This window comes from Staurois parvus, unplaced genomic scaffold (genome assembly GCF_062004578.1).
Source record: "Staurois parvus isolate SC_StPar_1 unplaced genomic scaffold, SC_StPar_1.0 ptg000647l, whole genome shotgun sequence".
Lineage (NCBI taxonomy): Eukaryota > Metazoa > Chordata > Amphibia > Anura > Ranidae > Staurois > Staurois parvus.
Window position 1 is genome coordinate 380,691 of NW_028318443.1, and position 25,491 is coordinate 406,181.

At 43.0% G+C, this 25,491-nt stretch overlaps 1 protein-coding gene across 1 annotated transcript; it reads right to left on the minus strand.

Moving 5' to 3' along the window:
- Positions 1–3,638: 3,638 nt before the first annotated feature.
- Positions 3,639–25,491, minus strand: LOC149448932 (uncharacterized). Its single transcript, XM_089693997.1, has 23 exons — positions 25,469–25,491; positions 23,984–24,054; positions 21,177–21,269; positions 20,976–21,103; positions 20,756–20,896; positions 18,481–18,540; positions 16,741–16,896; positions 16,311–16,407; positions 15,248–15,483; positions 13,625–13,781; positions 12,064–12,272; positions 9,062–9,179; positions 8,784–8,989; positions 8,141–8,252; positions 7,893–8,062; positions 6,998–7,095; positions 6,811–6,920; positions 6,364–6,414; positions 5,612–5,792; positions 5,093–5,198; positions 4,819–4,909; positions 4,647–4,739; positions 3,639–3,771 (listed from the first exon to the last, which is right to left on the minus strand). Exons 1-23 carry the CDS (start codon positions 25,489–25,491, stop codon positions 3,659–3,661), a joined length of 2,820 nt encoding a protein of 939 aa, XP_089550123.1. The 3' UTR covers positions 3,639–3,658.

Sequence of the window (25,491 nt, forward strand, 5' to 3'; positions counted from 1 at the left end):
AAGAAAGATGTCCATGCTAACAGCCCATTATCTCCAACATAGCATTCTGGTAACCTGTAATGATCCTACTCAATATATTTTTTTTTCTTTTGTGATGTGCTTGGTTTCATATGTTTTTATTGTTGTATGTGCTTTTGATATTTTTCTCCTTTTTTACTAAGCCAAGCTGTCAAGCAAAATTGACAGATATAAGGGTTAGGACAAACTAACACCTGCTGGGGATACTTACAGTGGTCAGCCTTTATTCATAAGGCCTACTTAACACCCAATCCCCCCCAAAAAATTCAAAACATAATCTGTTATAACTACTTAACTGTGTTAGCAGAAGTTAGGCTTTAAAGTTAAGAAGTCCAGTTAATACTATGTAGCCGAAGGACAACTTAGATGGAGCAGTTATTAATGTGGAATTTGGTAGTGAAAACTCAAATTTTGAGTAGGGGGATTCCACTTTTTATTTAGAGTAGTTTTTTTGAGAGGTAGGGTCAGACTGACAACTCATGGGGCCCCCAGGCAACAGGGGATCATGGGGCCCCTGTGTCTTTGCCCAAACTCAAAAAAGCTTATGAGAAAAAAAAAGTGTACCAGGGGCATCTCATGGGCCCCACTACTGACCCCGGGCAGTGCCCGAGTTTCCAAATGGTCAGTCCACCCCTGGGTAGGGTGCATTTTGGACAGTCAAGTTTAGTTCAGCACAGTGAGTTTAGCTATTAGCACTGGGATCCTTAGTGTAAATTTCACCCAGGACATTGCATGTTTTCCCTGTGTTTATGTGGGCTTCCTCTACATCTTTCTTCCCTCTCTAAAGACACGCTGGTATGTTAATTGGCTCCAGTCCAACCTAATCTTAGTAGGTGTAAATATACACCGCTTTATAAAAAACCAAACAAACCACATGACTTTGAAAACCCATCAGATCTCAACTGGAAGAAAAAAGAAAAAAAAAACCCACACACACAAACTCATGCTGGATATCTATACTGATTGGACTGGGTAATGTGTTAGGAACAGAAAGATGCCCCATCGTTTGATGGAAATTAAATGTTTTACCTACAGAGGACTGAATTCAAAGACACCCTGAAAATAAGTGAAAAATGCAGTGAGTCCATTTTGCTAAAATTTCACTGCAGCAACTCAGAATGGTACTCAGTTTGTATGGCCCCCACATGCTTGTATGCATACCTGACAATGTCAGGGCATGCTCCTAATGAGACCACGGATGTGTCCTGGGGGGGGGGGGTGGAGGGATTTCCTGGATCTGGACGTCACTCAGCTCCTGAACAGTCTGAGGTGCAACCTGGCGTCGTTGGATGGACCAAAACATAACATCCTAGGGAGTATTCTATTGGATTTAGGTCAAGTGAGCATGTGGGCCATTCAATGGTATAATGTCCTTAATCCTCCAGGAATTGCCTGCATACTCTTGCCACATGAGGCCAAGGATTTAATCCTGATACCAAATGGCAGTCAGGGTACCATTGTCTAGCCTGTAGATGTCTGTGCATCCCTCCATGGATGCGCCTCCCCAGGCCATCACCAAAACGGTGATGAACAATGCTGCAGCCAGCATAACGTTCTCCATACCCTTTCACATGTGCTCAGGGTGAACCTGCTCTCATGTGAAAAGCACAGAGCACCAGTGGTAAATGCCAATTGAGCTCTATGGTGCCAGGCAGTGAGCACAGGGCCCACTAGAGTATGTAAGGCCCCCCTCATGAAGTCCGTTTGATTGTTTGTCAGATACATTCACACCAGTGGCCTGCTGGAGGTCATTTTGTAGGGCTCAAACAGTGCTCATCCTGTTCTCCTTGCACAGAAGAGCAAATACCAGTCCTGCTGATGGGTTAAGTACCTTGTCCAGCTCCCCTAGAGTCAATGCCTGTCTCCTGGATTCTCCTCCATGCTCTTAACACACTGCTGGGAGACACGCAAACCTGTCAGTGGCATGTAGTAATGTGCCTTCAGAGGAGTTAGACTGCCTATGAAACCTCTGGGGGGCTGGGGAGAAGAGTCATCTAATTGTTGTCCATGTAGTGCACCTGTTGACACCAAAAGCTGCTGAAGCTCTTTAAAGACCCCCTGCTACTTAACTGATCAGATCAATATCCCAGGAGTTTACTGGACTTGACACTATACTCCAAATAAAAAAGTGTTGCTTTAATTTGTTTGTGCAGTATACCTGTGGAGCTTAGATTACAAGCTCCTGAAGGGCAGGGACTGATGTAAGTGAACAAGCCTATGTAAATTTATGGGCAATTGTACTTCTAGGAGGCCTTTCCTTATTATGAAGCAAGCCAATCTTGCCAATTGTAAGACTGGAGGATATATATATATCTCCACACAAAATTCTCTGTAAATAGTTTCTGGAGTCACACAGCTTCATAGGATTCATGTTTTCCAAAGTAAACTGCTACCAAGTGGCAAATATTGTGACATATGTAGATTAAACCCAACTCTGCATTGTACACCAACCCAGAGCCAAGATTTCTAATCCTTATCCCATCAAGACCAGCACCTAGTTTAGTGCCCAAGACTAGTAGTGTGCCTCTTTTCCCCATAAAGAGGGAACCATAGATCCATCATAACTGGAATTCACACATCTAATTGATACCACTTTGCACTGTCTTATGGACCTAAAATGTTGCTTAACAGTTTCAAGTTTACATAAACCCAAAAACCTAGGAGGCAGACATAGGAAAGCTGCAACAGAATGATTAGGCGACACTGCATCCACATATGACAGTGCAGTCTCCTTCCCATGGAGTGGTGGGATTTTGTAATTAGGTTTTAGAAGTATTGCAGGCCTGGAGAAAAGAAATTTATAAGATCTACTCTAATGGCTCCCCTGTAGGGGGGGGGAACCCCAACCTCACTATAGCCTGAACAGGGTCCATTGCCTTAGCCATCTCTTAGCAAGACATCCATCTATGGTTATCAGACCCCTGTGTCCTGAATGCACATCAGATTTGAACAAATGCAAGAGGCCACCCAACAGGCTTTACTATAAGGGGATGTTTTAAAGGCAGATAACCTACTACATATGCCAGGTCAGTTCCAGGAGGAGCCCACATTGCACCAATCTCAATGTTTTGCCTCAGGGTTGATACTCCTGTTGCCCTCAAGGACAAAAAGGAATCAGTTTACTCAAATTAGTGTAATTTCAAAATCATGACCATGGAGGTTCTTAAAAAAAAGAAAAAAAAAAAGTGTTACCCAAATCAAACAGTGCTTGATGGGTTTCACAAGACACAATGGTAGGATTAAGGGTACCCTCTAATGGAAACATGTGAATGCAGTCTGAAGGGGCACACACACACATGACCACCTACCCATTATGGTGAAGTGTCTGCAAACATGTGGATAAGCATCTGGTACAGTTTCCCAAGATACCCATGACATTCTGGCTTTGTTCCTATAGACCTTTAGCATTTAACCCATTCATGGCAGAAATAAGTGAAAACCATGGAAATGTCAAACATTACTGTTCATATCCTGAATCTGGCACCATGTGTGGTTGACCCTAGTAAATAAATCTTACACCTGCTAAGGGTGTAAAGACCACTGAGCAATGAGGTCTGTTGGCTAGATACTAATGAAATTACACAGTATATTGTAATAGAAAAAACCCACAGGCAAAAAAGTTTAGAAAATAAAGTTTTATTTAGTGCATAAAGAGGCGAACTGCAAGAAAGACTGCACCAACTGTTAATGCAGCAATGACTCCAAGACCGACTGACAGAACCCAACTCCATGTGGACCAGGGCTTGCTTTCTGCTGTAAGATAGAAAGCAGTTAGTGGAGAAAAAAAAAAAAAAAAAAAAAAAAAAGCACAAATAAGTTAACAGTACTGACCTCTGGAGGGCTTATTTCCCCAACTCTAGCTTTAATATTGTACCCCGATCCAACATTTCCCATGCACATTCCTGAAAAATGTCACTGTAGTGACTACAGGCTGGGAACCCTTGTTCATCCAGGTGAAGAAGGTCACCAGCACACCAAGGATTCCTCAAAAATGGGTCCAATGCAATTTTTTGGCATTCTGAAATATTGCCTTGTGTTTAAGACAAAGCTTTGGACCCATTTTGAGGAATCCTTGGTGCGCTGACATTTCTTTACTCCCTAATCCAACAGGCATCCATATGAGCTACTAACCCAAAAAAAAAAAAAATTTGCCAAGTGGATCCAAAACCAACCCATTAAAGTACAGAGTCTTCATACATGCAAGAGCTTGTTTGGTTTTCAGGCCAGTGCTAGCCATTAAAGGCCAAGGGCACCTTTTGCACCCATATTTAGGGTGTAACAAGTATCCTGGTGCAAATGCAATACTGCATCCATCTCCATGACAGCATGCAAGGAGGGGTGCTTCTCCCCCACAGCAGCTGTCAGTTTTGGCATCAGTGTGGGACTTACCATGGCAATTGGACTTAGTCACTGCACTAGTCTTCAATTGAAGACTCATACTTTTAGTCCATTCACACTTCCTCCAGCTCTCCAAATTAAAGTCTGGACCTCAGTATGGACAAAGCTGGAGGACAGTCTGCAGGAACCTGCATTGTACCCTCAATCCACTGATCGCAAGTGTAATTCTTTGCAGGCTTTGATGGGGTAGGGGGTGACACCATTTCTTATAACCCTTGCGCCCTACTCACCAAGATGTTGATAGCCAATTTCACCATTTTGAGAGCCCACTTTGACTGGACCAGCAGACACCACTTCAGAGAATGCAGAGGTCACCCTCTTACCTGCATTAAGACAAAAAAAAAAAAAAAATTGTAACTATGCCACTGAATCAAATTTATTGAAGATATTGGCAGCACTTACCAAATACTCTCCCTGTATTCTTGTCACAAGTATGAAAGCAGCCATCTGTGCTCTTGGGATCACATAGTGAGACCTGACAGTGTATATACACCTGAAGTGGAGATATTGAATTTGGTATTTAACAGGAAATCAAATATCAGATACAAGAAAACCAAGTTACAGTCTCCATGCAAGGTTTTGTGTGCTAGCGCACCCCTTTCAAGCTAGCTTGTGCCAAAAGGCAGGGCAAACAGATTGTACGGGATTACCATTGGAATAGATGAAACACCCTTACCTGTCCATTAACCTCTCCATTGAGCTTCACATGGAGTCGGGCAGAGTTGTCAGGAGAGATATCAGTTGTAGTTGATAAGGTACCAGCACCTCCTGTGGTAGAACACCTGGAACAATTGTGAATATACACCTTTTAGGTAAAAACAGCACATTTGATTAGGAAAGTTTGTTGGCAATAAAGCAGTTTGAAGCCACTCACTTTTGGAAAGACTTCCACAAAATTCTGTGTTTCAATATAGGTTAAGCACTGATCACTCTTGTGGAGGCAGGTTGTTGCTTTCTAGCCAAACTTTGGCAACAGAATTGCTACAAACCATTGAGATTTAGAACAAGACATTTGAAGAGACTTCCAACATTTGTTGGAAATTGGAACTAAAGATAGCTTTGCTAGTGGCTATGGAAGGATCTGTCACTAACAGAAAGGACTAAAGCTATATCCTTTGTGGGATATTTTCTCTCAATTGGACAATACCAAGTACAGTTACCATGTTGATACTTTGAAAAATGTAGCTCTACATACCCATCTACAACCAGGTTCCAACGAGAATGGCCATCATGGTTTGGGAAGGTTGTAGCCCAGCAGTCCTGTAGCAGAGACACCAGAATTGTACTTGGCACATCAGCCTGGATGTAGAGACTGTCTGCCTGTTGGACAGACACTGGAAAGTCTCCGGGATGGTAAAATGAAGTATAGGTATCATCTAGGGGTAGAGTTCAGGAGAAAAAAAAAAAAAAAAAAAAAAGGTATAAGGGTAAAGTATACAAACGCAATTGAGAGTAGCATTTCTCAACCACAGAGCCATTTTGGTCCCACCCCCTTCCCCAGAGTGTCAAGTAATTATACCCAATTTACATTGGATCAGAGATTGATGTCTGTGGTGATTGAATACCGTCATGAGGGCTCATGTAATGTTGGGAGACCATTATGTTATGGGGACCTCAGTGGCTTTAAACACTCATTGAAGTGGTTGTGTGTATTGTCCCAGGTTTCTCAGATAGTAAACTTGGTTAACATTTTAGACTGGGGTGGGTGCCACCTAATTTTTTTTGTAGGCCCCTTTAAAGGGGGAGGGGGGAAAAAAAATTGTGAAATAGTGATGTAAATCAGGGAGAACCATATAAAGATGGTGAGCATTAGTAGGCCCTTTATTCTAGCAGGGCTGCCGAGTATGCTTTGAGCAGGCTGAGGGCAGCACAGAATCTTTAGGTGGGTTAGCAGCACTACAGTTGCTAGGCTATGTAGACCCCCAGCAGACACCAGTTTGAGCTTACCCTTTGCAATCCTCAGCTCTGCCATGTTTGTTCTGGCTCTCCTGCGCAGCACTGGGAGAGAAAAAAAAAAAAAGTTTACATATGCACCACTACCCCTTAAATCCTCCGATTACACATGCTTCAACAGGATCTACAATTAAGCGGACAGATCACAAATAAATTGGTCCTCTTACTGTTGCCAAGAGTGAATGAGGGCCCACCCAGCCTGGTTCTGTAAAATCTATGAGACATTGCCTCTGCCAAGCAGTGTTAATGAAAGTGTAGCCTACAGCAAGCTAGGAACTAGTATCATTAGCATTTGTAAAACAAAGGCCATACAACCAATAATTTTTCCAGCCTGTCCTAAACAAAAAAAAAAAAAAAAAAAAAAAAAAAAACACAACACACACCACGCATGCCTATAGTGTCCAAGCCCTCCATCAAGCTCCAACTGGATGTCAAGGTTACCTCTTGTCTGATTTGGTGGTATGCCCAGGCCAATCATATTGGGAGCAGTCCCATTCTGGACACTCAGCCACAGAGTGTCCCTGATAGGGTAACGACAGCGTATGGTCATCCTGTAACGAGAGATCTTTAATGCTGTATGGTGTATTGGAAGGGGGGGGCGGCAGCATGTAGCCATGAAGTCTGGTACCTGTAGTTGGAGTCCCGAGAGATAATCGGCTGATCAGGAAATAGCACAACCCGGTCATACACAACTTCATTCTCATAGGTAAGGTAGTTGCTGTCAAACTGAAGGGTGGCATATTTAAAAAAAAAAAAAAAAAAAAAAAAACAAACAAAAAAACAAACAAAAAAAAAAACCAAAAACACACCCCACAAAACCAAAAACCCACCCTATAAGACTTCTGATCAATTATACAATAGTAAAAGCTGTAATGTGGGTTGTGATCAGTACCCCCTTACATTCAGCATCCAGTGTTTAATAAAAGCCCAGTTTTATTCCTGCCGACACTTTTCCAAATCCTTCTCTAGATGGAGATTACAATTTGGCAATTCTTTATTAGATCTTATTGCATATTATAGTTTCTTCACTGAGTGTACAAAAACATGGGTCTCCCTGACCAAACCCCCCTCCATACAAGTATGGTGTGCTGTCAAAGTTCCTCACCCATGCCTCCTAAAACACTGTCATGGTGGATTTAAGTTACCTGGCTTCTTACAGGAAGTTACTAGTAGCCAAAACTGAGGTCTTGTGACCACAGAAAACCCATAAGACTAGATAGCCGGGAAGAGAACCCAACTAAAAAAAAGTTAATCCTGGAAAGGAAATGTTTAAAATGTTAGTACGAAATACCTGCACAAGTCTAGTGAACCTTTACGGTTACATGCCATACATCAATACAGGCATTTTCTGGGATGCTTTGTAGGAACAAGAGATGCCATGGCATACTGTAAACCCATCGGCCATAATCTCTCTGGCAGTAAACTGCTATACCGATTACTATAATAACTGAAACAACCCAATGACACCCCCCACACCTTTCTGCTCTAGCTTGGAGCCATCACCAGTTGATAGAAATTCATACCTTTTGGGTGGTACCACATGTGTAGGCAGCAAAGTTGAACAGTGCCAATAACTTAGTGGCCTCTTGTGGCTTACAAGTTGGATCTTTCAGGTGAGTCCGTTGAGCATCAATAGATGGCTTGGTCATAGAACCATTGACAAAAGCAATCATGGAACCATTGGAGAGGCAGACTGTGGGCCAAAGTTTGATATAGTCAGTTACTGTTCACTAATCCTGTAATGGATGGTCAAACCCTTTCCCTGACATACCTGATTGTGGAGGAAAGCTGCAATAAACAGAGTAGGAACTTTCCACCTTCAAGGTTTGGTTGTTTCGCAGTGTAAAGTCCAGACGCACATCAAAAGCACGTAGAGTGACCACCTTGGGAAACATGTGAAAATCACATCTTGTGTTACTAGCAGCATGCAGAATTTTAGCTACTAAAGATGGGGAAAAAAAAAAAAAAGTAATGGGCTCAGTCCACATTTACCGAGCTGAAGCACCCTTAATCCTGCTGCTCAAACCTTACAGCCCTATCCAATAGGAACTGCTCTGCAAGATGTGACTGGGCTGCTATTCTCTTGCATTGAAGAGTCAAGCCATTATATATTAATTGCCAAGATAGCCCTTGATTATAAAACTTGTCAAAATACTCTAGTCAGTGGTAACATATCCTAATGCTAGGACCATTTCCAAATACCAGTCAATATTGGCACAAAACCAGAGCCTAGACCTGAATCTGATGGAAAATCTTGGGTGATCTGAAGAGGGCTGTGCACAGGAGATGGCCTTGCAATCTCCACAGATTGAGTTTTTTGCAAGGAAGAGTGGGCAAATAGCCAAGTCAAGATGTGCCATGCTGATGGACTCATACCCAAAAAGACTGAATACTGGAAAAAAAAAAAAAGTTACCTCATAGACAAGGCCAACAGATGGGTAGGGAACTTCTAGGTAGAAGGCAGCAGCTGTATCATGCACTACATAATTCTGAGAGGAAATCAGTTGATTGGTAAGTGGAAGGTTTCCAATATAAGGAATCCAGTACAGATCAAGGTTCCCACGCTTCATGTCAAGTATTAGCCTGTCTGTGCCACAGGAGCCATTATATGCAGGAGGCACTAGGAGAGAAGAGATGTTATAGGATACACCACATTACAAAGACACAAAATCGATGCAGGGCCATAACTCACCAACATCTTCTAGGATGCACTCCACTACATCTGAATAGGTAAAATCCTTTCCTTTGGGGAAAAGGGTCATGACGTAGGTCACGTACAGCCTGTAGCGTCTTTGGAAGCCACCAAGATACTGAAAACCACCAACACAGTACATGTCAACATTTGACAGACTATAGTTACCTAGAGCTACCACATTGGTATCAATACCATGTTTGAGCAAATTGGCACTGAAGGCAGCGTTTAAGAGCTCCTTGAAGCATACCATTTACAAGCAGGCTAGCAAGAGACCATCTCTGAATAGTGAAGTCCTGCCAGCTGTTAGACCATCAAGTGACTTTATGGCCAGCAAGACTGCAGTTTAGCCAAGAATGAGGTCAGGGCCTGTAATAGTTGATGTGAAGAGGCCTGATATACAGGCTAAACCTTAAAATCTCCATTTAAAAACAATGCTCAGGACACAAGAAAGCCCACCAAGTGTGCTTTAGAAATAGCATCAGCTGCTGTAGTCTGCCCCCACTTGATATGCCCTGCCATACAGGGCAAGTGGATACATGAAAGGAGTAGTTTTGGGTAAGCTAGAAGTGTCATGCTTTCAGTCCTTGTTTTGGCAAAGGGCACTTTTGCCTTCATTATATCCTCACAAAATACCAAGCAATTGTTCCCATCTCTTGACCGAAATGGCAAGTGTGTTTAGAGCAATATATTTCAGAAACATGTCGATACAGACCCTGTAAGCCAACATTTGATTTCTCAAACAAAGTAACCAAAGCTGCCATAGGAGACTTACCTGCCTAATTAGGAAATTTTGAAGCTAGGGTTGAAGGCTGATCTAAGGGAAGGGGGAGAACCCCCCCCCCATTCTTGCATTTTAGATATCCTTTTAAAGCCTGTAACTCCCAATCTGTTGCAGCTTGACTATTAATTGTGACGGCTGCATTAGTTTTGGGCTGAATACATTTGCAGAAGATAGTTGAGGAATCTAAAGTCAAAGTTAGTTTGTAGACCAATCCACACCCTCTGACCTGGAGAGAGGTCAGTCACTGACCTCAGACGGATCTCAGCTACACAGACATGAGGCCTCTGTTACAGGCAGTGGCTGGCCTATAAATGGGCCCCAGAACCCAAGTAGCCAGATGGCTTTTAGCTTGTATGATGGTAACCATAGTGCTGGTGTAGGAGTCAGAGCCAGGGGTGGACTGACAACTCATGGGGCCCCGGGCAATAGGGGGATCATGGGGCCCCTGTGTCCTTACCCAAAAAAAGCCTATGAAAAAGGTACCAGGGGCATCTCATGGGGCCCCCTACTGACCCAAGGCCCTTGGGCAGTGCCCGAGTTTCCAAATGGTCAGTCTGCCCCTGGTCAGAGCTCCAGTTTAGGCAGTTAAGTTACCAACCCCCCCTCCCCAAATACCAATGTAACAATATCCTGTAATTGAATAATGCAGAAAGGTAATTGTGTTTGCCACCAATGTTATACTTTAAGGAAAGTGTAAATGTCCGTTAAATCAACACAAATTTCCTGTCAGCATATTTGTGGTTTGCAAATACTCCACTACAACGGACACCATTCTGAATGCTAGGAGAGAGATGTAATTGGACCATTAAGCAGCTTTACAATATATCCATGTGCAATATAAAATATGAAGTTGGACAAATTGTGACATGCTACAGCATTTAATGTAGTGTGGTTATGCAACTTGCTTAATGTTGCATCATAAGCACCATATTTTTTATTAGAAAAACTCCAAACATTGAATTTTGAGTATTTGGCATGCATAGGCACTCAATCACCTCTCATTGATGCATCTGTTGCCTGCCAAGCCCTGTGATTTAGTTGGCTGGATTTTCAAACAAAGTCCACACAATCATTACATTCAATGACTTGACCAATGCCATTTGAGGTACGGGGGGGGGGGGGGGAAGTTTGCTTTAACATATGCTTGTTGCATGAATGACTTGGTGCGCAAACCACAATAGTGTCACTGGAGAGTGCAAAGTCTGGTGCAGCTCCGCACAGAAATCAGATTCTGGGTTGTTCCCCCTGGGTGGAAGTAATTACATCCTGGGGTTACGTGGTTATACTGGATGATACCAGCAGCTACAGGTAGCCAGTGAGGCAGTTTATAGAAGCAGAGTAGAGCCTACGTAGCAACTCGACCATTTACTGCCTTTCCTGGGCTCTCCCATCCTGTCGGGGAACCCATGACTGCATTAATGGGTGACATCAGTAACAGAGCAAATGATGATGTTCCTCCCTCTAATGGCCAGGTAAACACATTCTTGTTTCTGGGGTCAAAGGCCAGGGAAGCAGCTGATCTGATTGATCAGCTGCATTTGAGGCCAGAGGAGAGATCTGGGGTCCAAGACTTCTGGGTTTGCAGGCATGGCTGTGATCCACAATGTCACTCCTGCACGTGTGTGGGAAACCCAGCTCTGAAGGAAGTTACATGGGTATGCCATTCCTTTGGAGAGCATGAGCCATTGAGGTCTATAGCTGCTGTAATCTCCTAAATTGTGCACATTTTAGGAGATTGTCTTTTCTACAGGAAAGCATAGGATAAAAGCTGAACTATAGGTAAAAATGTCAATGCCACCACTGACCACAACATGTTAGGCATCTTTATGTGGCATAATGTTAGGGGTACACCAAGCCATTTCTTTAGAAAGTGTTCAAATATCTTAAACAGAGGCCCTGGAGAATAAAATGGAGGGGTTTTAGTCATTTTTTTAATAGAAGGCTGATCTTCCTACAACCCCCCCACAACTTCATAGAGGAAGTGTCGGAACTGGCCAAAAGTCAAATTTAACAAGCTGCCATTTGAAACCAATTGGCTACCATGCAGAGCTGCATCATATTTTGCACTCCAGTTTTAGTAAAAAAAAAAAAAAAAAAAAAAAAAAAAAAAAAAAAAAAGCAACCCCTATGGCTTTATAGATGGTGCTTGGCCTCAGGAAGTGCAATTTTCTATAGCCTTTTTACACATTAAAATTTCCATCCTCCAGCTACATCTTACCGTCTGCTCTACTTCGTAGGAGGAGAAGGGCACAGTTAGGAAGAAGACCTGGGTGTTGTTGGGGTTTGTTGAGAAGGAAACATGCATTCCTTTGGGGCCCAGAGCATCCAGTGGCAGTGGAGTACGGCCGAGGACAAAAGACTTCAAGTTGACATCAGAATAAAAATTGCCCAGTGACACATTGAAGTAATAATTCTCTTTGATGGTGTCTGCAGAGATATTAGAAATATTACATGGTGAATATTGGGAAACTGCTCTGTACCCAAAAGGTTTGGTATTGCCATCCTAATAGGATGGATGGGGCATACAACTTACATCCCAGGTGATTAATAGTAAACAGAAGTTGAACTGCAACATTACTGCAAGGAGGTCCAGACAATGTTATTCTAATACAATGTTAAGGGAACAAGGGGGGGGGGGGGGTAGTAGTCAATGACTTGACCAAAGTTGAAGAGCCACACCACTCTTTAAGAGGTCAGATACAATTTCTATTTTGTTGTAGGGAAAGTCTAAATACATTGTAAAAGCCTACACAAAAAAATCAAGTCACCGGAGATGCAGTGTGGCCAAACCCCATTAAGGACATGGAGATTTAGCCAAGCTAAGATAATTGAGATTTAGGACAAACAGCATTATATCACATTGGCCGCTTGGCATGGAGATCAACTGCTCCTGAGCAGGGGCCCAAGTCTTACTGGTCTGGACCAGCATTAAAAGTGGGACTTTAGTCAGGAAATTAAGCCCTGCTAGAACACTTCAGACAGGCCCCTATTGCAGATCTACCAAAACCATGTATTTTTTAACTAAAAAGACCTAGTATAACAAAAATTATAATTTCTCAAAAAAGTTATTTAACACTGCCACCCTAGTAGTACAGGGTCACCATAGTGACTACTGGGGGGGGGGTGAAGATTTTTTTTAACACCCCATAAAGGCTGTAAAACCAATCATTCCTCCTTTCTGGCTGCATTCTTGCAGCCATTGAGAAATACTGCACGAGCTGTGATTGGTCACGGCTTGTCACAAGGCTGTTCTGAAGAGCCCTGTACCATGTGACCTCTGATCAGAGATTTCACAAGTAGTAAGCAATGTCAGAAGTGACTTCTTACTACTTCATGTGAAGACTGATTGGCCAATCAAGTGATCACATGATTGGGACTTCACACAGAGGTCCCATACAGTGATCCTCCAGACAAAGGATTGTGCATCCAGTATATAAATGGCAGGCACTGTTTATGAACAGCAACCCACCCCTGCACTGTCACCGTCCGGCAGTTTATATACATGGGCAGGATGGGAGGTGGTTAATGCTCCTCAGAGGAAAAAAAAAAAAAAAAAAAAAAAAAAAAGCCTCTAGCAGGAATACTACTAGAAGCATTTTTACAGCACCGTTCTGGTAGAATCGTGGAATGTATGTTCCTTGTTAAAGAATTTCTTAAATTATGGGGTCATTTTCCACTTTAGAAATTAAGGAGCCTTTGCTGTTTAAACAGATCCCTGCGAATATGGCTACTGCAATACTAGACCAGTCTCCTGAAATTTGGCCAGAACACAAACTCACAGTCGGTGAAGACAAGAATGTGCTTTATGGCTGGGGTCACAACCGGCTTGTACTGTGTGTGCGTTGTGTCGTCGTCTTCGTTCTCTCCCAGCCACCGTCTCTGCAGCACAAGGTTTATGCTGTATGTTGTAACGTAGGTATTGTTCACAATGTCACTCTGAAGAGACAAAAAAAAAATTTTAAGGGAAGGACAATTCCACCATGATCCTCTAGGCAGCTAATTATCCTGTTTTTCTGGGCATAAGCTGACAAGCTTTGTGCAATACTGTTATAAAGTCACTATGTTAGTGAGCCATTTAAAGAGGACCCAACCTTCTGTACTAGCAATACTGCAGCAATGGACATCCATTTTTTCAATTAACCATTGGTGGCAGTCCAATAGACACTCCCAATGTTCAGGAAACCCATGAGACATGAAGGCCACTACGGCCTGGTAAAAGTCTGTAACAGGGATGGATGGCAACTCATTGGGCCCTCAGGCAATTGGGGATCATGGGGCCCTTGTATCCTTGCCCACATGCAAAACAGCCTATGGAGAAAAAAAAAAAAAAGGGTACCAGGGGCATCTCATGGGGCCCCCTACTAATCCCAGTGCCAGAATGGTCAGTAATGAGACTTGTAAGTTTGCAGGCATTCTGCATTTTCATGCTCACCCAGGTCAATGACAAAATTAGTATGTTGAACTTTTAATTCACAGTAAATGATTCCTAGAACATTTAGGTCATCAGCTACACAGGGGGAGCCAAGAAAGGTTTGCTCAGCTGCCAACTTTTGATTTACCCCTTAGTGTAAAGTTTGAATTGCCATTTGTCAGCGGTTTACTATAGGCTCATTTACACTTGCTTCAAAATGTGGTATTGGACATGCTTTTTAAAAGCCCTCTAAATTCCAAAGCCACCTAGTTACTAAATAAAATGGCTTCCAAAGAGTCTCCAAAGCCTCAGCACCTGCAGATTTTGCAGAGTCACTGCTGGTTCATGTATATTCTGAAGTGTCTGACACAGATCTCACATGTCTGGATTGCAGCAGAAGGCAAGCAGGGTCTGGAATGGAGCAACTAGGAGATGGCACATATGGTGTGCAACATGGGAATGCTATAACCGAAAGTGAGGACCAGGGAAGAGTGAACTCAAAAAAGGATCAGAGCTGGGGGACTGAAGCTAAAAATGTCACGTGGTGCGCAGTATGGGAGCAATATAGTGGGAAGTGAACAGGGACTTTAAGGGAGCAAACCAGGATCAGCAGAGATGAGGGCAGGGGCAGACTGACAATTCATGGGGTCCCCGGGCAATATTGAGTCATGGGGCCCCTGTGTCCTTGCCCAAACTCAAAGCCAAAAAAGTGTACCAGGGGCATCTCATGGGGCCCCCTACTGACCCCAGGCAGTGCCCAATTTTCCAAATGGTCAGTCTGCCCCTATATGAGGGTATGAGTGTGGGGGATCTGCTGAACAAGAGTACTACCAAGTTTGGGGGGGGGGGGGGGGGGGGGAGGGTACTACTGGGCCTCTTCAACACATACACAGGGCATCTGCTGAGCTTCATTAATGCATATTAAATGAATGTGTTTTAATGCGTTTAAGATGGAGTGTAAATTCTACTCAAAAGGCAAACTGCCACTTACCTCAGGATAGCCTCCAGGAGCACCAATTGGCACAGTCACATTCACAATACTCGAGTCGTTCTTGCACACGATTTTGCTGTTAAATATGTACTGGTTTGCTTGAATTTGATCACTATCCAGCAGATTTCCATTGATGCCCATGGCAAACTGGCAGGTTAAGACAGATTCTGTGACCAGAGGCGCAAGCAGAGCTGGAGACAGCCAGGAAAGAGCCAGGTCGTTGAACACTGGAGGGTCTGTCATGGAGAGCACGAGAGGTTTTAAACCAGCACACATAAGACAGTAACATGCACCTTTCCTTAGAGATCTGTAACCCTCTCCCAAGGGAGACATTGAGCACCCAGAACACCTGCCCCAAGACCTTACAAGAGTGACCCTTTGGCTTTGCACAGTTCCTTGCACCAAATACTAAACCACCTGATGCACAAATGTCCCAGGAGCCTAAAATCTTAAGTTCAATACTTTACCCTCATAGGATCCCTTTTCAAAAAAGTCTAGATACAGCTTTGTTAAAACCTGTCAGTAAGTTTTTAAACACACCTTACTAGTACTGCATGCAACAAGTTTCAGAAGAGTGGACTGTAGGCAGTAAACCCCCCTTTAAAAAGCAAGTTGTGCAGATGGTGCAAAGGAAGGTGTTGGGGGGGGGGTAAGGCCTTATGCACACTGGGCATCAAACATTGCTTTCAACTTTTCTGCCCCCAAACACCCCTCCATACCAGCATGTGTGTCCTTACACAGGCTTAAACCCCCCATACCCCACTATGTCTAAAAGGAGTCACACTGGGAACATTTAAATTTTCATTTCATTGGCCAGAATAACCCAGCTAATTAAATTAGTTTAAAATGCCTGACATGCCTAAATTCATGGCTTTAGTTTTAATGCCACTTTTCTCCTGGCAGAGCTGGAGAAACACCCAGTGTGCATGCTGAGTCCACAAGCACATCTAGGAGGTGGACAGTTACATTGGGAAAGGGGGTTGACAGCCATGTAACCTTCCATTTTCCTTGGGTCCTCCACTGACTAGTTCCTATACACATTAGTAGAGGTTGGACAACCTACCACTGGGACATGCCATTGTAGTGTCTATGATGAGAGTGCGCAGAGTCTGCTTTTGCAGCATCCTGCTTAATACCGCATCAAGATGGTAGCCGCCAACCTGTAAGAGAAGATAACGCTGGTATCACTACTAGAACAAGCGCATTAACCAATCATTTCAAGAGAAAAAAAAAAAAAAAAGTTGAGTGCATTAGTAGACCATCAAGTATACAGATGCCAATCTTACATGCAACCATGAGCTGGCTATGTGCAGGATATAGTCGAAACCCACCATCTGCTCTCTTTACAGCTGTAAGTATTGTCATGTGCAATACTGCAAGTTACAAATGAATGCACACTGCTGTGACCTAGAAGAGGCATATAGCAAGAGGCCATCCAACCATCAGTATTAACCCATCCAGCTATACATTTTTAGCTCAGCATACCTACTTACCATTAGTACTTGTGACTCTGGAGTATGGTAAGGTGCGCGGAATACCACTCTGGTCAATGATACATAGACTCCGTAGCCTCTCCTGGTGGCATCTTCAGTCAGAATGGTAGTAACATTTTTGAGGAATTCCACTTTAAATGACTGAGATATCTTAGTCTGCAGTAAGGCAGAAGGTCAGAATGTAAACATTTGAGGTTGGGAGGTAATGCACCATCAGATTGTATCTCAGCATTAGATGGACACCTTTGACAATACAGTCATTCCATAAAAGTCTAGTTTTGAAACCAGGATAAAGACAGCAAAAATAGCCCATTTAGAACTTACTCCAAATCTGAAAGGTACTATGGGTAACACAATTGTGTTATACCTACATGAGTTGTATAGTCCATTTACTACACAAATGCAAGGGCATTCATCCAATTGTACCTCATTTGGAGTCAAATACTTGGTCCCTTTCAGGTAAGCTATAGCACCTGAAGTAGTACTCATCTACACAAGGCAGTAAAGCTCCCATTTGTGTAGCACCATTGCCTCATCTGCAGCTATACAAAAGGAAAACCAAGCTACTGTTTTTTAGAGCAGCACGTAATGCCCAAAACTACCCAATTAAGCATGCCAAAGTGTAGGCATCCCATTGCCATTTAAGATAACCAGCTGCCTGGTTGCTGAGGCTACTTTGAGACCCACCTTGCTGACCTGAAACAGATGAAGACTACGTCACCAACATTAAAGACAGCAAGCTAGGCAACTAGCATTTTCTGTCAGTAGTGGCAGCCATCTTTGTGCCCCTTGCCTTTTATCCTGGTCCAGGCATGCTCAGCCATTCTAATTTTCAGCCAACTGTCCACAAACCTGGCAATATCAGAAGGGCCACAACTCTCACTGGGACTCTTCTGCATTTGGGATTTTAAACACTGAGGTATAGGGATATAGTTCCTAGTACCCTGCTTAAAAAAAAAAAGTCTTCAATTTTGAATCAAGTGAGAGTTATAACTGCTGTCAGTTTTTTGCCATGTGTCCCATTGGAGAGATTTGTCTTCAATTCATGTCCATAGCCAAAAACAGGAAGTGAGAAAATACCTGCAAATTAAGGGAATTCTTTTAGGGAACCCCAGGTCTCCAGAACTACTGCCCCTATTGGAAGATTTCCTTTTCTGGGGACAACCCAAAATTTGGGGTCTTATTTTCAATAAATGTAAACAGGAGAGTCTAATTCTCCCTAATGGATGCGCCATCTGCAAAGGCAGGTGTTCTAATCTAGAACTACAGAAGTTTTGCCTATAGTTATACTTTAACGTGTTTGCCTATTTTTGGCAAAGCCTAAATATTGTGGTCCTATTAGGGTTTTCCCCCCTTTATTTGGATCATGGCAAGCCTTCAAGTTAGACCAGATAAATTTTGGACTGCTTTTAAATATGCAATCATGGATCAGTTTATGGCAATGCACCGAGTGAGGCCAATAACTTATTCTAGAAGAGTTGAGACTAAAAAATTCCAGATGGACCTTGGCCAAGCCCCTGAGACTAAAGCCATCAAGGCCTAAAGCATTGTTTGAGTGGACACCAGACTACAGCCTATACTAGTCTTGGGTTAGTCACAGTTATACAGGAACCCGTTTGATACGATATCCTTGTAGGTATAGAATAGGCTAGTAGTCCTGAATTACTCAAGGAGGCAATTTGGTGTTCAAACTCTCACTAGCAACAATTCCATTCGAATCTGACAGAAAAGCAAACTTACCGCAGGTACAGACAGCTGAAATTTAATCTTGTCATCCTCTGCAAGTCTCTGCACAGACACCTGTGGGGAAGAGAGGCTTGTTAAAAAGGGGCAAGTGTTTTGTCAAGCAAAAAGCTACAATAGAAATGTACATTTCTCCAGTTAACCTGTATTAGACCAAGTTGACCCACAATTCAATCACTGAGGAATGGAAGCCTTGGAACACTTACAAAGTAAGTGCAACTGGGCATGATTAGTTACAGCATGCCATTGCTTTCAGCATGGCAATTTAGAACAGCTTCTCTCCTACAAGTAGGAATCAAAAAGGCAGCTTAGGTCACAAGGTGGTCAATAGCTTCTAATTTGTAGTCAACCCTTCAAAACCGAATGACCTGAAAGCATGAAGCATTTCAAGTAGGTCATTGCATGAGATCTTGTGAAATGCATTAACAGGTCCTGTATTCATGTCGTTGTGTGTCCTATGGATCAATATACATTATATTCATCAATCCTTAGTGTGCAGATCACCCTTCTTCCCATTAACATTTATATCTTGTAGGGTTTGTGATCAGTACAGGCAGGAGGAGCCTCTGGACAGTCTAAAGTGTGAGGTTTTCCAGGTTAAGTTGTACAAAAGGCTCCTGAACACTGATATTTGTCTAGCACCATGCAAGGTGTGGCAAAATGTTGGCAGTCATACCAAGCCATGTGAGGGCCAATGAAGCTTCTGCTAGAGTGAACCACCTTGGGCTCCCTTAAGGTTTCCTGGCAGCAGCAAGGGGCAATGCTAGCCAATTGAACATTCCCTAGTGTGCATCTTTATGTTTGGACAACTCCAAACCTGGAGTGAGTGGATCCATCATTAGGAACATTTTTTTGTAGGGTGGGGGGGGTGCATGCCATTTGATATGCTTTACTCCTTGAACTTTATTGCTCAAGGTGGGACAGGATTCTCAGTGAGCCACTTAGAAAGCCTAACCAGACATTTTAGTTTTGGTTTCACAGCTTCAGGTCTCGAGAAATATTTTGGTAGCTTTAACCCCAGAGGCACAATTAAAGTTGCTTACTGTGGTCCCAATTTAAAGTCCACAAACACCAAACTTCTAATTTTTCCATATTTCTCTGTGGTAACCTGAATTCAATATCAGATGTGCCAGGGTAGGCTCAAAGGCAGCAGAAATCCTCAGCCACTTTCTCCAGTGGAAAAAGAAAAACTTTTCCCAGGACCAGTTGATTAAATCTCAAGTTCTAACTCATTTATATCTGGACCTCAAAGTGGGATTTCTAACATTACTATGCAAAGCCCGAAACTTGAAGACCCTGGAGCCGACCCATGTTTTAGGCAGCCAAGTCTGATCTTCTTAAACCTGTCATAAGTATATGAACTGCCTTAACAAGAGGTAGAACTATAGGACAAGCTTAATTTAGCTTCAACATGTGGACAACCTGCATCCTACATACTTTTCACAGGTCAAGACAGCTTGGAGCCTGCAACCAAATTTGAGTCCAACAGAGAGTATGAAGGCCTCAGTATTTTCTATATCACAGGTCAAATTAAAACATTTACAAATATTAGTCTGTTCTGAGGCTGCCCCCCCCCCCCAGCCCCATCAGGGTCCCCAGAGCTTGCTCTTACACAAGCCTGCAGCCAAGACCAGCCTCTGCTGACCTGAATCCTCATCTGTGCACAGTGAGAAAGTGCCAATGACCTTAGCCATAGGCCATGTACAATAGTGGACTGGATCTGGCCCACAAGCTGTAGTTTGAAGACCACTGACCTATATAATGGGGAAGCTACACCACTTTCCTTCTGTGCACCCAAAAATGCAGCCAATTACACACTTAAGCCTTAATATTCTAACCATTTGGTCTATTTTATGCAACAATGTCACTACCTCTTCTAGGGTAGTGATACACTGTCAACCCTTCATGCATGCTCCTACTGTGAAACTAAAGGCTACCATACTGACAATATCTGCATTACCAAAAGCCATCTTGCCAATGACAATCCACAGAAGCAAATTGGAATTCTGTAGTGTCACCACAAAAAGGTGCTGGTGTTCCACCCTAGCCATGGACAGAACCACATGACTGCTATCAAATTCTAAAGAGTTATAGTAGATACAGAGTAAAACCTGGAAGACTTATCCACTTCTTGAACCAGCTGAAAAGTGCCTATCACATGGCCAGTTGAAGATTAGTTCTTCATTTCAAGAACTTAGACTGTTGGCATCAACTCAGTGTTTGCCTTGACCCCAAGTTATTAGTTCCCCTCAACACTGCACTCCAACTTTACCTCCATATAGTTTTCTTCACAGATAATCTCCCTCACATCCCATGACCGATTAGGGTTACAGATTATATTCTGCAAATATGCTTCAGTCTGCCCATCACGGAACACTCTGATCTGCACGGAGATCTCAAATTGCTTGTCATGCTGGCAAAAGAAATTTATATTAATTCAAAACGTGAGAGAAAAGACAATGAAATTGCCAATTCCAAAGAGTAACACCTACAATATTCTTCACCCAGCAGCCCAGAAAGGAGATCCGAACTTCCAAGTTCCCATACAAGTCAGTGGTGCGGGTGTAGCCACATTGTGCTGCCCTTTTTCCCTCCATTTCATCAGCAGACCCTGTATAGTCTGATAAACAGCAGATATTAAAACCAGCATTCAGGTTCTCATTAAAATTCTTTGACCATGAAATTCTACTTACTTATGGCTTCCAGCTGCCATTCAAGTGGTTCAAAGAAAGTCTTATTTCCCCAGATATAGAAGTTCCTTTCACGACATTCTGTCTTCAAAACATCTAGAAGAGAAGACCTCACAACCATCAAACCAGGAGTACAGGTCTAGAAGGAAGTTAAGCAGGCCCAGCATTGGACCAAGTAGCATCTTGTATAATACAGTTTCCTGTGAAGTAAATGTATCCCAATACAACCACTTAAAGACATTTTTACAAGCAAAAGGTTGTGGCTTTGAGGCGCCATAGTTGAGGAACTTCATCTTTTTAGCCATTCTTGACTTGAATAGTCAAGCAAACTACTTCATCTCCAACAAAAAGCCTCCCTTGAAAATACATAACCAACCCCATTTGCTGGTTGCTTTCTTCCAGCTTCCACCTGCCAGAGGATCCCTATAGTATCCTATATTTCAACACTGCTGGGGGAGTTCCATGGAGAATCAGTTTAATTGACAATTGGTTGTGAATTATATATCATGCCTTGCTTACCTTATGTATATACGTTATGGAAAACCTGATTTTAGGTTTCATTTTGTAGAGGCTCCTGCTGCGTTATTTCCTCCCTGAGGAAGATTCTATTGATGAATTGAAACACCAAGTCATGCATTCCAAGAGCTTTCGGATGCAATTCCATGAAATGCATTGAGGTCTGGCTTTCAATTCTGGTCCCTGCATCGTTTCCAGCAAGTTGGTTCTAGTCCGTGGAAGACAAGCAAGCTCAGACTGAGCAGTGATTCTTCATGTGATCCCATCCAATGCTTTTGTGATTGTGCCATCCTAGGCACAATCAAATGGGTGCATTGTTTGTAATCTTCCCACCCCCCCAAATTTTAAAAGTATACTGCACCATAGTTCTTTTCTGAGTATGTGCCATCATATCCCATCTATAAGACAGATGTGACCCACTTCATTTCCTCTTGATTGTCGTAATGGAGTGTGATATCTTATTAAGTGTAGCACCCTCCACTTCAGGCAGGATTTTTAGTCTGTTATGCCAAGTTCACACTAGCCTTGTGTGGTGTTAGATAGGCGTTTGGGAAGCATTTAACGCTCCTCAAATTCCTATGAACATTCTACACATGGCAGCACAGTGCTGTGCACACTGAAGCATAAGCCTCTTGGCAAAATTGATGCCTCATGTCAAGTCATGAGTTGAAGCCTCCCTTTTACATCCATGGTGACGCTCCTCAAACTGCCAGGCATTTTTCAGAGTGTTAATACAATTAAACTTTATTATAGGCATTGTGATGATGTTTTAATGCTTGGCAAATGCCTATCAAACGACTCACATAGGGTGTTTGGGGTGCATCAAAAACTTTCCAAATGCCTGTCAGTGCTATAGGGATGTTCGGCAAGAGTTAGACATTAGACAAGTGTGAACAAGCCCTTAGAGGCTTGCTAGAAGCCTACGATGAATAAGCCTGGAAGTGAGGTTATGTCAGGGCTTCTGGAGCCCTCCCACCCTTATAGAAACAGGAGGAACTTTCTAGAAGAGGGGCAAAGGAGGGGGAGGAGGCCTGGATTTGTATGTTTGAGAGAACCTGGCCAACCCCTCAGGCAGGAGGCTAGGACAGTCCTTAAGTATGGGACAGGGAGTCTGGTGGAAGATATTGTGAAGGAATCTGCTGGTGTGTGGAGCCTGGGAGGGGGGTGTGGGTCTACCTACAGGCTGAAGCTGGACAGAAGGATCTCTACTGTCACAGTCTACTAGGAAAGCCTGTTCGCAGGGGAGGAGCCAGGCCAGCTCAAGGCCTGAAAGCAGCTACAACAGTGTAGTAAAGACATTTCTATGTTTTACCTACAGGTACTGTAAACATACATAGGACCCGAGAACCTCCTGTGCACATGCATACAATCACTGCAGCTCGGCCAGTCAAACCTGGTCATGGACCACTGGAGCCCATGTACAACACAAGTTTTTAAATTTGCATCTTTTAGACAAGTTATTGTGATATATGGTTTTGTACATTTGTGGTACAAAGATTGTACCTAGAAAGTCCACATTTGCTCTGCATATATTTATTTCCTGATTCCAGGACATGGTGCCATTTATCCACCAGTCAACGATGGTCACCCAATTTTTTAAAGCTACATAAAAGATCTGGCAAGTTACTAATCATACTTCACATGGAGGATCACAGGATTTGACTTTTGGAACATGATTATCACTGGTTTTGGGAACACAGGTTCTTCGTGGAGTCATTGTATGGACACAATAGGATTAGGGACAATAATTCTCATTAGATAAACATTGATTTGCCACAGTTTGTGTCACTTTTTTGGTAGGAGTAGCACTTTAATGTAGTTTCATAAATAGCACTAATAGCTGCATGTATATAATTGTGGATCAGACACCTGTGTGACAGACTGAGGGACACATCCAATTTTGACTCCCATGTTATGTGAACTGTGGGTTCAGCTTCATCGCTACAAATGAAACAGTCCTAGAGCTGGCATGCCGACTATTCTCTCCAGGATTTCTCCAGACATCACCTTGGCCATTTTGAAGCAATATGGGGGTTTGGGGGAAGTATACTCTGAGGTTTATCTCCGATCCTCACCATTTACCCAAGCCACAGACCTGGACAAACCTAGAGGCTTAGGTTACATAGGTGGACAAGGACAGGTATCTTAGCACCAGACCCTTGCCCACTAACTTGGCCATGCCAGCACCATATTTCAGATAATGCGACAGGCACTTGAAAATCAGGCAGCAATCCTATACTATGCACATTGAGCTGTTAACACCATTTGGGTTTCTTAGAGTGATGACAACTTACCAGGTGGTAGACTCTCCGGTAAAGGCTGAGCGTGCACAAGATGCGGAAGAGTCAAGCAGAGCACTGCAACTCTAGAAACAAAAAACAAATCCAAAAATGATTACCCAACATATTAATGCGCAGAGTCCGTATACACAGAATAGATAGAGAATTACACCCGGCATATGGGACGAGAAGTGGGACTGTGCAGAGTCCATACATACAGGATAAAGACAGATACTGAGAATTCCACCTGGCATTTGGGACAGGAGAAGTGGGACTACAGAGTCCAAACATACAGAGCATACTGAGAATTCCACCCGGCATCCTGGGCAGGAGAAGTGAGACTGTGCAGAGTCCAAACATACAGGATATACTGAGAATTCCACCTGGCATTTGGGACAGGAGAAGTGGGACTGTGCAGAGTCCATACATACAGGATAAAGACAGATACAGGGAATTACACCCAGCATCCAGGACAAGAAGTCCTACTGTGCAGAGTCCATACATACAGAACAACATACTCAGAATTCCATCCAACATACAGAAGGAGAAGTGGGACTGTGCAGCATCACAGACAGCTATGTAAAATAAAAGTGAACTGTGTTGATCCCTCAGTGGGGCAAGAAAGCCCAATGTTCTCAATGCATCCCATTACAGGAATGCTTAGCATCAGGTTAGCCATTACTGCAGATGGTTTTGTGATAACAGCCCATACATACATTTTTTACTGCATCAGAATGGACAAGTAGCACTCATCCCTTCCTATGGGGCTGGTTCACAGCCATGGGCTACAGTTTAGTATAGAGGAAAAAAAAAAAAAAAAAAAAAAAAAAAAAAAAAAAAAAATGGGAGTTATATGGGCCTGTTCATACAATACTGAAAAAGGACAGTCAGTCCAGCCTAAAACAGACCAAACACCCCCCCAACCTGATGGTAGATGAAGGAAACTACAAACTAGGATTGAGCCAGATTGGATAGCTTAGGGGGTGCTTATATTATATAGGTTTGGCAAGTCAAATCTTGTAGGATTTGACTAATGAGTATGGTGACCCTAAAGCTGATAGGTGGGCAATTCTACTGCTAGAGAAAAAAAAAGTGAACCCCCAGCCCCTATAGCAAGCTCACTCCCCCCTCTGGCCCTATGGGATCACACCCTCTAACCAAAATGAAGCAGAAAGGGCAACTGATAAGGCCCCATGATGAGCAAGGAGGACAGCAAGTCCATAGGGACAAGTCAGGCAGCCTTTCAGCAACCCTTCCACTGGCCATTATAACAAACCACCAACAAGCAGTTCACCAGCAACACTCACCCCTCTGACTGCCTATATGTGATCCTTTATTACTCAATAAGAGATCCTTAAAGCTCAATCAACACTAGTAACATCTCAAACAAACAAAATTATATAAAATTTAAGATTTACAAAAGAATAGACTTCTTTGAGGGGAAAAAACCCACAAAAAAAGGTCAATGAAATGCTACTAGCATACAACAAGCCTACTTACCCAATGAGGAGTGTACACTGCAT

What these genes read in the sequence shown, in the direction of transcription:
- LOC149448932 (XM_089693997.1), bottom strand. Translation starts at nt 25,491, where the DNA reads ATGCAGTGTACACTCCTCATTGG. An exon ending in GTGAAGAAAACTATATGGAG is followed by an intron (nt 18,541 to 20,755) that starts GTAAAGTTGGAG and finishes TCTTCCCCACAG; the next exon opens with GTGTCTGTGCAGAGACTTGC. An exon ending in CTGTTGGCCTTGTCTATGAG is followed by an intron (nt 8,253 to 8,783) that starts GTAACTTTTTTT and finishes ATGTTTCCCAAG; the next exon opens with GTGGTCACTCTACGTGCTTT.